Genomic DNA, 15,115 nt, shown 5'->3' on the forward strand with positions numbered 1-15,115 from the left:
TAATGACTGTATTTAATAAGTATCCTGAAATGGAATGATTGGTTTAGTGTGGAACTGAACTACATTGTTTTCTTCCTCACCGCTGTTGATTCATAAAAAGAACAGGAATATGCATGAGGCAGAGAGGTGGCTCTTCTTGGATATGAACACACGGTTGACTTCTATACGACTACAATTAGCCTTATCTGAGAGATACTCAGCTCCCGTAACATGGAATCAATAGGATTTAGGTTGTGTGCTTCCTTACTCTGCCTCTTTGTTTAGCTATCTATCTTTAGCATCTGGATGCTGTGTCAACCACACAATCAGTACAACAAACCCACTAATATTTACCATCCTTCAGTGTGACCTGAGGGTAGGGACACTACAACAATACATGAATGGGAAGTTAGTCAGCTGTGGCCGCTGATACAGGGATATCTCTCTCACCTTTCAGAAAGAATAATGCATCAGTAACTCGTCAGCCACGAATGAACATGTAAAGAACAGAAATGTATAGCACTGTGTTGATAACTGGGGAGCTTGTGCCTATTTAAAAAACTTTTGTAGGTAGTCAGCAACCTCGAATAGGTGCTGTTAGATGTCACATGTAGTTGGATGTGCGAGAAATAAATAAAATAATATTGGGGTTGTGTATGTTTGATTTACTTAAACATTAAAACTATACTTAAAATATATAAATAGTTCCATTCATTACACTTGGATCTTCTTCAGTGCTTTTTGGTTTGATCATATGACAACTTGTCAGCTCTAATTGCTGGGGTCATGATAATTGTAGACCCAAAGATGGCGACACAGATAAGAAAAGGTTGAGAAACTCTGCTCTAATTGCTACAATCTCTCTTAACAATCAAACAGCTTTCCTGGGTTAGCTATATCTTAAATGTCTCAGTATATAAGAGGACAACCATTGTATGAGGGAACATACAATGGTTCATTGGAAAGCATTATTGTTTTTTTTATTATCAATTAATAGTAAATTACATGTTTTATAAAAAGTGCTTAAAACATATAAGCTGTGTCAGTCTTGTGTTGAGTGAATGTGTGTTCGTATTTTGGAGGATCACAATTTTGCTCATTACTAGTGATAGGGGTTAGGGGGTGGTTATTTTAAATTTGATGAATCAAAAACATGTAAGAAAAGAAGTCTCCTGCTCTGGTTTGTCACGCTGATGCTCATATTATGATACCCTTTTAGTGCAAATTAAATCACTAAATTAATATCAATTCTAATCATAATTCGGTATGAAATATCACTCTGTCATTGCTAATGAGTGCATTAACTTTATGCACTTCATTTAGTCATTATACATAATCAAGCACCTCATGCAATTGTTGTCAGACACAGAAAACAGATGATGCTGAGCAAAAAGCTCATACATAATGCCATTTCAGCTGGAATTCTCTGATAATGATCTTCCCAGAAAGGCAGTGGCCATCAATAGCCCCGGCAGGAGCAGATTCATTAGCAAGCAGGACTTTGGGGATCTGGCTATGGATCTACAGGCAAACCCAAGAAAAGCAGCGCTATTTCTAATTACATTCTGTCAGGCTGGCCATTATACAAGGTTGCATTACAAACAAGACATTTTTGCCTAGAGACCTGTGGACTGACTAGTAAAGAGTGGTTTAATAATGAAGCCAACTTGCCGAGGCCTCGGGGACAGTCAGTTCCTCTAACCTCAATGACTTCTGCTTCCACAACTGGAAATTCATATGAGGAAAGCTAAGGGAAATTACCTACACAACACTTTCTTTCTCCCTAACAACTACTAGTTGCACTGCATGTGTAAAGGGAAGCCATTGTTGTTTTGCCAAGAATTGTTCTCGAGAATAAAAATGAAGCTCTCTGTCTTCTCTGATCTCATATGGGACTCCCTCGCTTGTGTCAGCAAAGTGCATAGCAGCTTTACAAACACACTTAGCAATGATTGCTTCTTTTAGAGACATCAAATATTTATGCAACAGGAATCTATATTCCAATACATTTTACAAACCAAGTCACTGTTATGAATCATTATTATCTACATGAATATTAAAATGAATACCATATAATAAACGATGATTACATTCCCTCCCTTTATGCCACTTTAACAAGTACAAATTAAAACTAAATTTAGCCATTAAAATATAGGGTACTGGCTGACTGTAATTTAAGGGCACTAATACTGCAAAGCTAGTAAACACTGTACCACGCTAAGAGTGCAGCTCAATACTTATTATCCATAAATAATTCAATTGTTCTACACATAGCTGGTACATGGAAAAACGCCAGGAGCAAAGCGAGGTCACAACAACGAAGCAGCGGCTGTTGCATCAGCGCAGTTACATCAAGACACATCAACTCATTGCAAACACTTATTGCTCCTCAGACGAATATTATGGAGACATTATAAAAGAGTAAAAATAGAAATATGAAACCTTTCAAACCACAGTGACTTTTTGGATGATTTCTTGTTCTTTGTAAACAAGCCCACACAAACCCTAAAGAGAATGATGCCCTTTATTACATAGATGACAAGAGCATGTAAACAAAGCCTGACATGTTGTGCTTCTATTCAATAACTCACAACAAAGTATTCACATTCAATATCTAAATTAAAATACTGGTACAATGTCACTATAGAATTATAATAGTATTAGTATCTGTCAGGCTTTCCTTCAGAGATGACAGCAGGGACTAAACGTGGTGCTTTCTCCACAAAAATTGGCACAATCACACCCAGCTCTTGCTAATTAGAAAGATGTCAAAAGTTTTTACACAACACGCTACGGATCAGATCTAAGTGAGTCAAATGTTGTTTTCATTTTAGGAGATGTCACATGGGTTGTACCTCTGTTTACATATCAGACCTTCATCAGTGTGGGAATAAGGTCAGTGCTGTTGAGCTATAATATAAAGAATATAAAGCTATCATTTCATTATGAAGTTACACATTTTATCTGTTGGACACACTTTTGTTGAATGAAATTACCAAACATCCATGAGAAATGGATAGCCATCCAATAACCTGTATCTGCCTTTGTTCTGTATCAGTTAGTGTTTGCTTGTTTTAGTAGTTCTCGTTGTAGTAGGTTAGTATATTCTTCTTTGGCATTTATCCAAGGAACGATTGGTTTGGTCCTCTTTTCACTTGAAACAAAATGTCCTCTTTCTATTTTTGGAAGTGAACAACGACTGTAGCATCGGTCTGCAAACAGCCCAAGTAAATCTACTCCGTTACAGTGCTTAGTGGTTTTAAACCTGCTCCAAATCAAATAATCCAAAGCCTCATAAAACTACCCCATTCATTTATTAAAATAGTGCAATATAAAAAAACAGGATAGTAGATTAGGAAGCAATATTGAAGTTCATTTAGCTCACTTAGCCAGCACACAGTTCAATTGAGGCCTTCAATCCCCAACTTCATCCCTCTATTTGTTTCCCATTTCAGATGCAAGACAGCAGGTCTGCCTTCACTGTTTTGGGTACCCACTCTTAAGTGTGTCATCCTTGTGCATTATTTACACATCTCACGAATCCCTCATGTTGCGAATGTCATTGTTGTTTTGTTTTTTTTAAGTGGAGTTTAGTGACCTTTTGCTGAAATAAAAGGAATAATGTAAGGAACCAGTTTGGTATGATGCATTTTACATTTGATCTGATATTCTGCAGGAATAATTTAGAAACACGTGGCTCAGAGCAGAAAATGTGTTCTCTGCTCTTTAGCTGTAGATCTACATTGGGAAATTTTGTAAAAGTGGTTATGAGAGTGTTGCTTCTAGCCAATTTTAACAGGGAGTTTGGCAGCCAAAGGGAGCACAGCACTGAGGTGAGAATGCTGTTTGACAATCGACTCAAAACAACATTAAACAAGATTGGCAAATGGGAACTATGTGGCAGAACTAGCATCATGAAAATGTCTACCTGGGTAATACTTTTCATGTAAGATGAATAAGCTGAAATGTATGAAAAGTCATGCGAAGTGAAAGAAAAGCAAAATCAAGATTATAATGTAGGATATAGAGATAGCAGGATCAGCTTAAACATTTAAATTAAGTCAATAGCTATATTCCTGTACTGAAGATAATGAGACAATGCAATTATACTCGGGTTGAACCATTATCGAGGCTCCCCAAAGGACTCCCATTCTGCAGCATATGAAGTCAACACAATTAAGGCAGCGTGGGATTTAAAAGCAGCCCTATAATGTGTTTAAATATCCTATAAGCTTTCAGAGAACCACATCCGTTGTAATAAAGGGACACTAAGATTTCTAATGACATCTGCTATTGCAATATCATCTCATGCTTTTGAAATTGTGATACATTTTCTTATTACTAGGTCTTCTCTAAAAGCAGGGTTGCAGCTGTGCTGTGCAGGGAGCTTACTGTGTGCTCTGACGCTAGCATTGCATTTCATTACTAATTCAGCTGTAGCCATCCCGAGCATTAGTGTGACGTTAATGCAATGTGAAATGAACTCAAAACATCAGAAAGAAAAAATAGAATTCCTAATCTGCATAGACTATGAACAATGGATGTCATTTTGACAGATGACGAAAAAAAACACTAGAATAAAAAACTCTGGTCTTCTGCAGTGAAACATAGCCCTAAAACAAACAAAAAACCACACAGCTAGCTCTTTGCTTTTATGTTTCATCTATTCCCCCCTTTAGGGGCTCACAGCTGCAATAAGAGAACCCAGTGTGTTGGCTTGTCTCCGCCTCCCTGTAACATCCATTCATGTGTGATGATGGACTAAACACACTCGGCTCGGCATGCCTCTGATGGTGGCAATAAGTCAAATAAACATTCATTCAGAAAAAGATCTATCAGGTCCAATCCGCGAGATGTAACACCCCCACCTACAGCTTTGACATATACTGTTTAAGTATTCCATTCATTCAATAAGATTTGTGTATTTTTCTTGCAGCTGCCAACTTGGATGATCTCTTTATTGATTGAGTTGTTTTACAAAAAGGTAAAATACTGAATCGTAGTCAGATATCCATGAGCATGCTTCAGAAACTTGGATCATAACCCAAAAATCAGTAAACAATTCATATTCAATGTTGTCCTGTACACACATCCTAAAGACAAATCATGTGATCTATTTGGCATTAAGCTGCTCCACACAAACAGTTGAGATACCCGTAAGTCCTTTTTGCTGGTGTTACATGTAAAAATCCCGTAAGTGGTGATGAAATCTAAATGGTGGCACGTAATGAAAGCCTGACAACCTGGCTGTCGCACTAAGCACTAAAGTGAAGCCCTAACCAATTGGAGATTCTGAACAGCTTATATAAAGATGTTATTCTTGGTGACACTTCAACAGCGCCCTGGCCCTTTTGGAAGACACTGCCTCAGGAAAATGTGATGATGCTGAGAGACAAGCTATGACCTAGCTACAAACTGAGCACTGAGACTCAGACTCAGGGCCAATATGCTACATGTCAGACTGAGCTGGAGGAATTAATGAAATAATACATATGAGTTACATTCAGCTAAGACACAGAAACAAATAGCAGATGTAGTTAGTGTTTCTTGAGACAGGATGCAAGAGGAAAAGACCAATGAAGGACAAAAAGTGAGCTCTGATCAAATTCTGAAGACAATACTGTATGTGATGTTCATCGCACACACATCTCTGATTTTCAATTCTAATTAGGTAAAAACAAAGTGATCAGTCTGAGCATCCGCCTACAAAAAACTCATACTTACTGATCAATGCCCCAAACATAAAAGAAATGCTCAAAAGAAACACTTGCCGATCAAACTGCAAATCTTGACATACAAATTGTGAGTAAAACCCCCCTTTTAACTTCGGAAGAATCCATCCGTCATAAACAACAAGGCTACAATGCTGCTTTGCTTGTGCACAACAAACCCTACATAACAGAGTATTTGTCTCAAAAGAACCCTGAGTAACATCCCTGAAACATAACACATGAATCATGAAGTCTGAACATTTCACTTCAGGCATATTTTTCCTCTGCACTAGGCTTCACTGAGCTGTAAAGGTAAACAAATCTAAGGCCATGCCAGCAGCTCTGCTAGCGTCAACATGACAACATCACAACGACAATTTTACCTTGCAGATTGTGAGCAGGTCACATTTACCGTTCACAGTCTTACTTTAGTGTGTTAACATCCAAAAAGATATTTGATTATAAACCAATATTTTGGATGAATTGAACTTTGACTAGATGATGGTGCCAAAGAAAAGCTATTCAGAGGGGAAACTTAATGTCTGTACCACATTTCTTTGCTCTTCATCCAACAGATGTCAAAACATTTTTCTGGTGGCGCTAGAGGAAAAGTCACATGATCATGAATCATATATCTTCTGGGTAGGATGTCTGTAAAAAATGTCATTGCTCTGTGGACCCAATAGCTATAGCAATTGCTGTCCCCAGTGCAGAGCTGCAAATGTGACGATAATTGTAAACAAAGTACGAAATTGCCACAGAAAAATGAGGAAATATGGTTATTGGTTTCTTCAGATAAATCACTGGCAAATGAGCATTTCACATGTGTTCCTCCGTCCTCTTATTAATTTATTCAAATAAATAAGCACAACATTATCAACTTCATATTTATAGTATTTTTACTGCACTTGCCTTTTCATCATCTTCAGTGAAGAGTTCTCCAATTGAAGTCTTGTTGATGGCCTGAGCAACTCCAATAATCTCTCCATCACTGTTGCATATGGGCATGCACAGCAGTGACCTGGTTTTATACCCTGTCAGCTTGTCAATTTCATCACTGAACCGACGATCCTGCAACCCATAAGGACAGGGCAAGATTAAGACACAATGTAAGCACTTTTTGCAAAAAAATGCAGTTTTCCCCTTTTTACCTTCAGCTGACCGTGCAGCAAAATGTACTTCTCACCAGACCTTCATGTCTCACACACCAAAAATAAACTAGAAAAAGCAATATGATAGACACATGTCTGGCTTTAAGAGGTTGTGTATCTTTTTATTAGGGCCATCCTGGACTAAACAAATTACAAGTTGACTAACCCTGAGGCCAGTTTGTGGACTAATCGATTAGTGGATTTATGCAACAGATGTGTTACACTTAATTGCCATGTAAAAGCACCCCTTTAAATCTTTTGTTTACCAGAAGTGTAATGTTTTAGCATAAGCAAAGCATAAAAAAAGGACTCAAGAAAACGTACTGACCAAGAGCAAAATGACCAATTAGTCGACTAATAGACTGATGTGGGGAAGCCCAACTGTCTAAGGATATAAAAGCAGTGTTAGTCCACATTTCTATTACTCATTTCTACTGATAAATGGTTAGCACCAAGAATAGCTGTTCTTAGACTTTTCTTTTACACTTGTATTATGAAGCAAGTTGGTTTCCTTGCAGCTTTAACGTAATCTAGAAATGTATTACTTTCTTAAACTCAAGGTAGACAAAGTGGAGTTTTTATAACCACACTTTTATTGAGTATTTTTTTCGACTAATCAGATATTTTTTGTGAATGAGTGCTTTGGCTGTTGGTGTTGGTTTCCATGCTCTAAGCTCTGTAACACAGTTTGATTGATGATCAATTAATGGTGTCAGATAAGATGACAGGCTGAAAGTAAATAATCTGTCTCCCTGTCTGAGTCCCTCTTTATTCCTTTTTCTCTCTCTCCATCTCTTCTTGTGACTCATGCAAATGCACACACACACACACACACACACACACACACACACACACACACACACACACACACACACACACACACACACACACACACACACACACACACACACACACACACACACACACACACACACACACACACATGCATGCACAAAGATGAGCAGGCACCTGATAAGCGTCAGAAATGTTCACTGTCTCTCCGTGTTCAGCCACATATCCAATGATTCCTTTCCCCCATGGCACTTGAACTTCATCTGAATTTATTGAGGGTAACACTGTTGTACCCGCGTGCACGTCAAAGAATTTGGACACTAGTGTCTTCTTGTTGCCTGTTCCCTCCACCAAAAACAAGGAGCACCGGTCTGCATCGACCATAATACAAACAAACACAAGAATTTTGTAGCTGAGACTCGTTAGATCCAAGTCGTTAGATATGTCTTTTACAAGCTCCAGGAAAAACTCTCTCTCGTTGTGTTCTTTGAGGTAATATTTAAAATCCACGGCTGTGGACGGGTACTGGGGGATGTTGACTCTGGACTCCAGCAGTGCGCTCAGGATGTGCGCAGTGGTCGGGGGTAGAGAGCTCGCCTTCCTCAGCAGAGCTCTCCTCCTCATGCTGGTCAGGGGCTCCTGGGCCCTGGTGTTCACATGTTCGTCGTAAGTCCTGTTCACGTTGATGGCTTTTGATCTGGCGAAAGTTTTGCGCAGCTCCCTCTGCGAGGATCTCCTCTGCAGACCATCACATTTGCTCGCCCAGCTGTCCTTACACGCGTGGCTCTTCTCCTCTCTCGGCTCGGCGGCAGGTGCAGCACTTTTAGACGCCTTGTGATTCTTGAGCCATTTCTCCACCATGCTATATTTCCCCTTTCTGTTCAGGTAGTCCTCAAATAACTCGGGATGCGAGTCCAGAAAACTTTCCACGTCAGAGAACACCATAGTTGACACTGCCATGTCTTGTTCTTCAGAGGGTCCTCAGAGAACCAAATCCATGAAGTCGCGCAGAGAAATATCATCTATGAAGCTTTACTGAGAGTTAACGTAGAGAATCGTTACAAGACCATAACTTCCAAGATGCATTGTGCTGGGAACAACCCCGGAGCTCTGGCCACATAATCCAGTTTCCACTCTGTGTGGAGAAGGATGGAGACTCCCTTTGCGCACCAGCATATTCCTCCACAGCATCTCCACACCGTTTAATTAATTTAAAAACATTAAAGAAGATAAGGAAAGGAAATTACGACAACCACATGCATTGGAAATCTGACAGAGAGCCACTACCGAGCGAGCAACACCGTCGTATGGGTCTTCTTGTGTGCAGATGACGCTGGCTGTGGTTGGCTCGGTGCCGCTGACGCTTGCTTCGTCACAGAGAGGAGCTCAGGGTTGCTTCAGCAGTCACTCAGCCCTCTGGCCATCTGAACCGCCTGCCCTCTTTGAAAGTGTTTCATGGTGATGATGATGACAATTAGATGCATTCTTATATCATGCATAATGTATGATGAAAATTGTAAATGCAGTTGGCTTTATAAAGTTGTAAGAATTGCTAGGTTACAGTGATGGATGTTTGCTCATTGATTAAAATATGCTTCAGAAATAATTCAATACTCCACTAGATTTGTAAGGTTTCTTTGAGGTAGAAGAGTCTCAAATTGTAGGTGGATTATAATTTAATGGAATTATGCTTCAGCAGCTTCAACATAATGGATTTCTATGCAGTCCCTGACAAGGCGTTGGTGATGGCACTGCTGGCTGCCAAGAGTAATCAAGTTGAATGACTGTCGCCTGAAGAACAATGTGTATTATAGCATGTATACATTATATAACAGATACTGCAACTCGACAATACATCCATTTCACAAGCCACACACGTTTGAGATGTGGAATAAGCAGTGGATGATCTATACAATTTAATTATGTAACATTTTATTGGAAGGAGGGGGTTGTCAGAAAATTAAATTCCTTTATACAGGATTGTTGCTGACTGAGTGCAGGTGTGAGTTCTGAACGCTAGAGGGAGCTATACTCCACAGCATAGACTGGAATATACTGAAGACACAGCCTAACTCTGATGGATAGAAGTCTGCTTCTGCATCTCATCATGTACAACAATGTATCCCTTTTAACAATACATTTAAACTAAAGATTCCCCAAAACACTTTCAACAACATGTAAGAGTCATGACAAGGAGTTTTAATTTTTTTTAAAAACCATTCGATTTCATAAATACTTTCTAGCTAATGACATCCAGTCAAATACCTTTTGTTTTTACTATAGCAGATTTTGCCAACATGCAGTTTCCAATCGACACACTCAATAGCTGTCAGACAGTCAACATCTGTAACCCAACATGGAGTCTTCACTAACATCTTTCAAATTTAAATACCATATTCTCCTCGAGGCCTATGTCAAAATGCAGAATATATTGACCTGATTTCCGGGCCAACACTCAAAACTATAATCTTTTAAACAAGACATGGTAATCCACACCCTATATGTAGAGGTGGGAAATAACTAAATAGATTTACTTAAGTACAATTTCGACTTGTAGTTTACTTGAGTATTTCCATTTTATGCTACCATGTACTTCTACTCCACTACATTTATTTTGTACCTTTAGTTACTTTGCAGATTTGGATTAATAATGTGAAATATAAGCAGCACTTTAGTAAAACCTGGAGTTAATTCCCAAGCTACCCTGCAACATGAGTAATTACAACTAGCTGCACCTTTATCAGCTCTGATAACACATGAATGGATCAATAATTATAATCAAATCATGTAATATATATTATTCTGTAATGGACCAATTTGCATAATAGGTACTTTTGTACTTGAGCAACATTTTGAATGCAGGACTTTCACTTGTAATAGAGTATTCCTACACTCTGGTATTTGTAGTGAAGTATAAGATCTGAGTACTTCTCCCACCTCTGCCTATAAGTAACCAATCAATACTGACTAGGAACACAAACAAATTACAAAAGTATAACATTTAGTGTCAATTTTATTAGCCTTGCAAATTCAGAAAAGACATTAATGACTGTTGAGGCATCATAAAATTGGAAGCAGATAAGGCATACAACAATTATTAAGACAAATTCATAATAAATCAAGACAATCAGGATGACAACGAGGAAACAAAACACAGCCTTCAGTCCCTACATTCTGAACACAGTATATGGTTTAATAATTTATGATAGAAAAATGGAACCTGTTAAAACCAGGGGATTTATGCATTGCTTGTTCCACCACAAATGTGGATCATATCAGAAACAGAGGTACAGCTGTGACAAAGATGGCAACTCGTCGTTCCAATTCCATTAAGATCTTGTTTGCAGTTGTGCCTGGTTTTGAAAGAACAGCGTGAGGGCGTCTTTACCAGTTTGTCAGGGCACAAAAAATGGCAAAGATGCACAGAGGAAATGTTCTTTATGAGGTTGCAGACTTGAGATATGCTACAACATCTGCGCGTTCACCCTTCTTTTTGATACCAGCAAAGATCATCTTCGTTCCTGGAATGTATTTCTTGGGATTTTCCAAATAGATCATCAAGGTGTCATCATTCCAGACAATGCCTGAAATCAAAGTGACAATCATGTGTAAGCCATACAGCAGTATTCCTTAGAATATTCAGTTAATTTAAACATGTACAGCATTTACCTTTGCTTTTGTTGGCATCAGTATAGGAGTAGCCCTCTGCCTGGCCTGTTTTGCGTCCAAACAGACCCCAAAGGTTAGGCCCAACCTTGTGCTTTCCACCATTCTCCACAGTATGGCACTGGGCACACTTCTGGACAAACGCCTTCTTTCCTTTCGCAATATCTACAGGCATGGTTCCTACAAAATGAAAACAAATACACGCATTAACACTTCATTTCTTAACATCATTGTCAGTAATAACCTATTAATGTTGAATTACTCTCACTGCAATGTATGTATGTATGTATGTATGTATTGCTACTATCTTTGGCGCCGTTTTCACATTCAGCCACTAGGGGGCGTTCATTTGAACGTTGCACAACTGATGTGTCCTTGGCATTGTTACAAAACGGGCTTGGGTAACTTAGTAACCGAAACAGCTGATTTTTTTTGGTTAAATACAAGCAGTAGGCCAAACTATATTCAATTGAAATATCGGTAATGAGTTCAAGTAAAAAAAAAGGTCCTATACGATGTAAAATTAGGCTCCTGAATACGATATGTAACTTTCACAGGCCTAGTGTCAAATCTTCTCACATACCAACATTAGGTTAAATACTGAATCAAATATGTAAATAACATTGAATGTTAGGTACATAGAAACCGTTTATAAGTAAAAAATAACGAGGATTGTTGAATAGAAACTAACTGTAGGCTTCTCTCTGGAAACACAGTTAACACCGGCAGTGACCACGTTGCACAAGATAGTAACCGGCAAAGACAAATGTACAGCTTATAAAAACATACTAATCGAAAACAACATACATAACAGTTGAATAGTTTAACAATCAGCTTCTTACCTTTCTGGATATGTGTTCAGCCGTCTAATTGAGACTTAAATCCTCTCTTTTCGTCCAGCTCTACCGGCTCTCTGGGTCACAAGTGATTCACAAACGTGTTTCCTCGAACTTACTACCCCTGTGACGTCATCGGTCATGTGATCAACCTCCTTACGTCCTTACGTTACGACCTTAGGAAGGACAGCTGTTCAAAATACCTCTGTTATCAAACTGCTCAACGTAAAACCACAACGTGATGTGTTTTATTTCTCGTAATTAACTGTCAGTAGGATTTTCTTTCTTAGTTCTTCCTTAATTATTAATAAAGTTGGCTTAATAATTATTTGTCCTAGAAATGAATATGCTTTGACACTTATGTTATTATGTTGTAACTAGTTTGACTCCATATATTCCTATAAGTATTATTATTATTATCATTATCATTATTATTATTATCATTATTATTATTATTATTATTATTATTATTGTTTTTATAATACTAACTTAATACAGGGTATGGATCATCATGTCTTCAAGGTTTACATTCTGATCTTGTTTCAACAGTTTGGCCTCAATTAAATTACAGCAATATTGACGATCTGTTCATCTGGTCTGCACACCAGATGAAGTACTTTTTATGAAATATTTTACTTGTGAAAATCAAATAATTTCTTCCCTTTGCACACAAAAAGTAGACAGTAAACATACAGTCTACTCTATTCTTACAGTAAAACACAGATATGTTCACCAGTTTCTGCCCTTACAGAACAAGTTGTGTGACCAACGAAAACAATGTCCCAGTTTGGGGTAAGTTAAGTATTTCTGATTCTGATTCTGACCTGAGGAAGAGCTTAAACTGGAGCATTTTCAGGTTGGATAAGCAAGACAGGAAATCTGTTACCCAACCATTTTTGGGACAGACAAAGACAGATGGAAGAGTTAGTTACCCTTTGCCATAGACTGCCTATCAAGTTACTTTTATACCTAAAATATTCTCCACAAACTTCACCTCTCAAGTTACAGTTGTAAACAAAATTGGGAAAAGCCCAGGACTGCACAGGTTTCCAGGATACCATGCAGCAGTGCACACATTAAAGTGAATGAAACAATCACAAAGTTATTTTTTTATTTGTCCCCTTGTCCATTCAATACTGTCAGGGTTGGGGAAACTGGACCCAAGTGCAGTAAATCAAGGGGAAGCAGGTAAGGGTCAAAAACAAAAAGCGAGCTTTATTCAAAAGCTGTTGATGAAATTGCGAATCAAGGGGAACACAGGACATGAAAAACACTTAGCTTCAGACATGAAGGGCGACAGGAAGAGGCAAGTAACACTGAAGGGATCAGGGAAGAAATGACGACGACCGAACAACAGACAAAAGGGAAACAGGGACTAAATACACAAAGGTAATCACAAGACAAGAGACAGCTGGAAGGGGGAGGAGAAACGCAGGGGCAACAATGACACAATCAGGCACAGAAGGAAGTGAAGTTTAACGAGAGACACAAGAGGGGAAAACATTTCAAAATAAAATACAACACAAGGACATCACAGATACGAAACAAGGATCATGACAAATACTGCTCCCCCTCCTTACAGTATAGGTGTATGATGCTGGCACTGTCAAGTTAAGGTTACCTTGTCTCAACTCTTACATCAGCAGGGTGTGTTTCTATATGTGGCTGTTTCTGTATTTGAGGCTGACATGTGACCCATTTGTGCCCGTAGTATGATAAGAAAAAAACGACACAACCTTTGTTCTGCTCTCATCTAAAGTCTAAATCTATTACGGACAGTAAAAGTTTTACTTTTAAATGTTTTGACTACAAAATATGCATCTTTTTCTTTGAATAGTCATGGTCAAGATTTGTAAAATAATTAGGAAAAACGTTAACATTATGACTTGTCTTACATTCACATTTTTTTGAAGTTGCATAGGCCCTTATTTGGACTTTAGGAGTTTAGATCCAGATACAAATAGCCTACTTGATTATGTTCCTTACGGTTTCTGAGATTCACTTATCTTATAGCCTATAGTCTGGGGTAAATGAGACTATGCCCAAAGAACACTTTCAAAAAAGGAAAGTCAACTTTTTTAGTTGCGGGAACAAATGGATGTCATTATGCTCAAATATTTACCTTACCCATGGAGCCACAATCCATCCATGCTGTCAAGTCTCAATGGCCTCCCATATTTTACTTCTTTATTGTTCACATAAATATTCAGTATATACTTTGATGTCAACCATTCCCCTAATATCAGTTGCCTTCTTGACATTGGAGCATGTTTGCTAGCATGCTGTAGCTAGCTTGCTTGACTCACTAATTCACCACCAAGCCCATTTAAAACCCCTTTCCCCCTGCACCAACGCTCTGAGTTGTTTTCCATCACTTGTTTTATTTTCTCTTTGCTTTCTTTGTTTTATTTTCGGTAAGGTAATCTAGCATCTTGTAAGAGCAAACCTAACTGAACCAGCTTCTGTAATGCCATCGAACAAGCAAATTGGTTTCTTATAGAGGTTTCTTTCATCGCTCCTTTTGGACGGCTGAAACAAGTTCATGTTCACAGTCTAAGCTGACTATATACACCACCATACTGGATAGTAACTTTCGCTCGCAAATAATTATTTTAAGTGAAATATATCTGCAAATATTTTGTAAACATGCAGCAACTAGACAATGCTCCCATTTGAATGTGTTGGAATACCAGTCAAACAAACTGTGCTACCTTGTGCGTTCATCATTGGCTTACCAAGTTTGTATCTAACTCGACAGGCACACATGAGAGACATGAGGCAACATGGCTGTCCACTTGTTGAATGTGAGTCCATTTAAGTTTTACTGATTATGGAAAGAAAAGTTAAGTTGGCGAAGTAAGTAGTCATTGTCAACTAGAAATATATTGTTTTATATATGTTTAAAATAATACGTCGTCTGAACTACAATGTTGGAATAAGGAAAAGTTAGATAATTTACAGACTTCACTTTTCTTTTTTT

General features: G+C 38.3%; 2 protein-coding genes across 2 annotated transcripts in view; both read right to left on the minus strand.

Annotated features, from left to right (window-relative positions):
• Window positions 1–8,912, minus strand: part of pde11a (phosphodiesterase 11a) — a 33,439-nt gene extending 24,527 nt beyond the window's left edge. The window contains exons 1-2 of the mRNA XM_063888157.1: window positions 7,811–8,912; window positions 6,603–6,761 (exon numbers count right to left, since the gene is read on the minus strand). Of these exons, the coding sequence (XP_063744227.1) occupies window positions 6,603–6,761; window positions 7,811–8,593 (942 nt within the window). The 5' untranslated portion in view covers window positions 8,594–8,912. The remainder of the gene's footprint in view (window positions 1–6,602; window positions 6,762–7,810) is intronic.
• A 1,716-nt stretch (window positions 8,913–10,628) lies between these two features.
• On the minus strand, window positions 10,629–12,338 carry LOC134867516 (cytochrome c). The gene is made up of 3 exons (XM_063888155.1): window positions 12,142–12,338; window positions 11,303–11,479; window positions 10,629–11,217 (listed from the first exon to the last, which is right to left on the minus strand). Exons 2-3 carry the CDS (start codon window positions 11,472–11,474, stop codon window positions 11,072–11,074), a joined length of 318 nt encoding a protein of 105 aa, XP_063744225.1. The 5' UTR covers window positions 11,475–11,479; window positions 12,142–12,338; the 3' UTR covers window positions 10,629–11,071.
• Window positions 12,339–15,115: the final 2,777 nt, after the last annotated feature.

The sequence above is a fragment of the Eleginops maclovinus genome, chromosome 7 (assembly GCF_036324505.1).
Source record: "Eleginops maclovinus isolate JMC-PN-2008 ecotype Puerto Natales chromosome 7, JC_Emac_rtc_rv5, whole genome shotgun sequence".
Lineage (NCBI taxonomy): Eukaryota > Metazoa > Chordata > Actinopteri > Perciformes > Eleginopidae > Eleginops > Eleginops maclovinus.

Coding starts and splice junctions, on each gene's coding strand:
- LOC134867516 (XM_063888155.1), bottom strand. CDS start 11,474: ATGCCTGTAGATATTGCGAAAGGAAAGAAGGCGTTTGTCCAGAAGTGT. Junction 11,218..11,302: donor TGATGCCAACAAAAGCAAAG/GTAAATGCTGTA, acceptor CTTTGATTTCAG/GCATTGTCTGGAATGATGAC.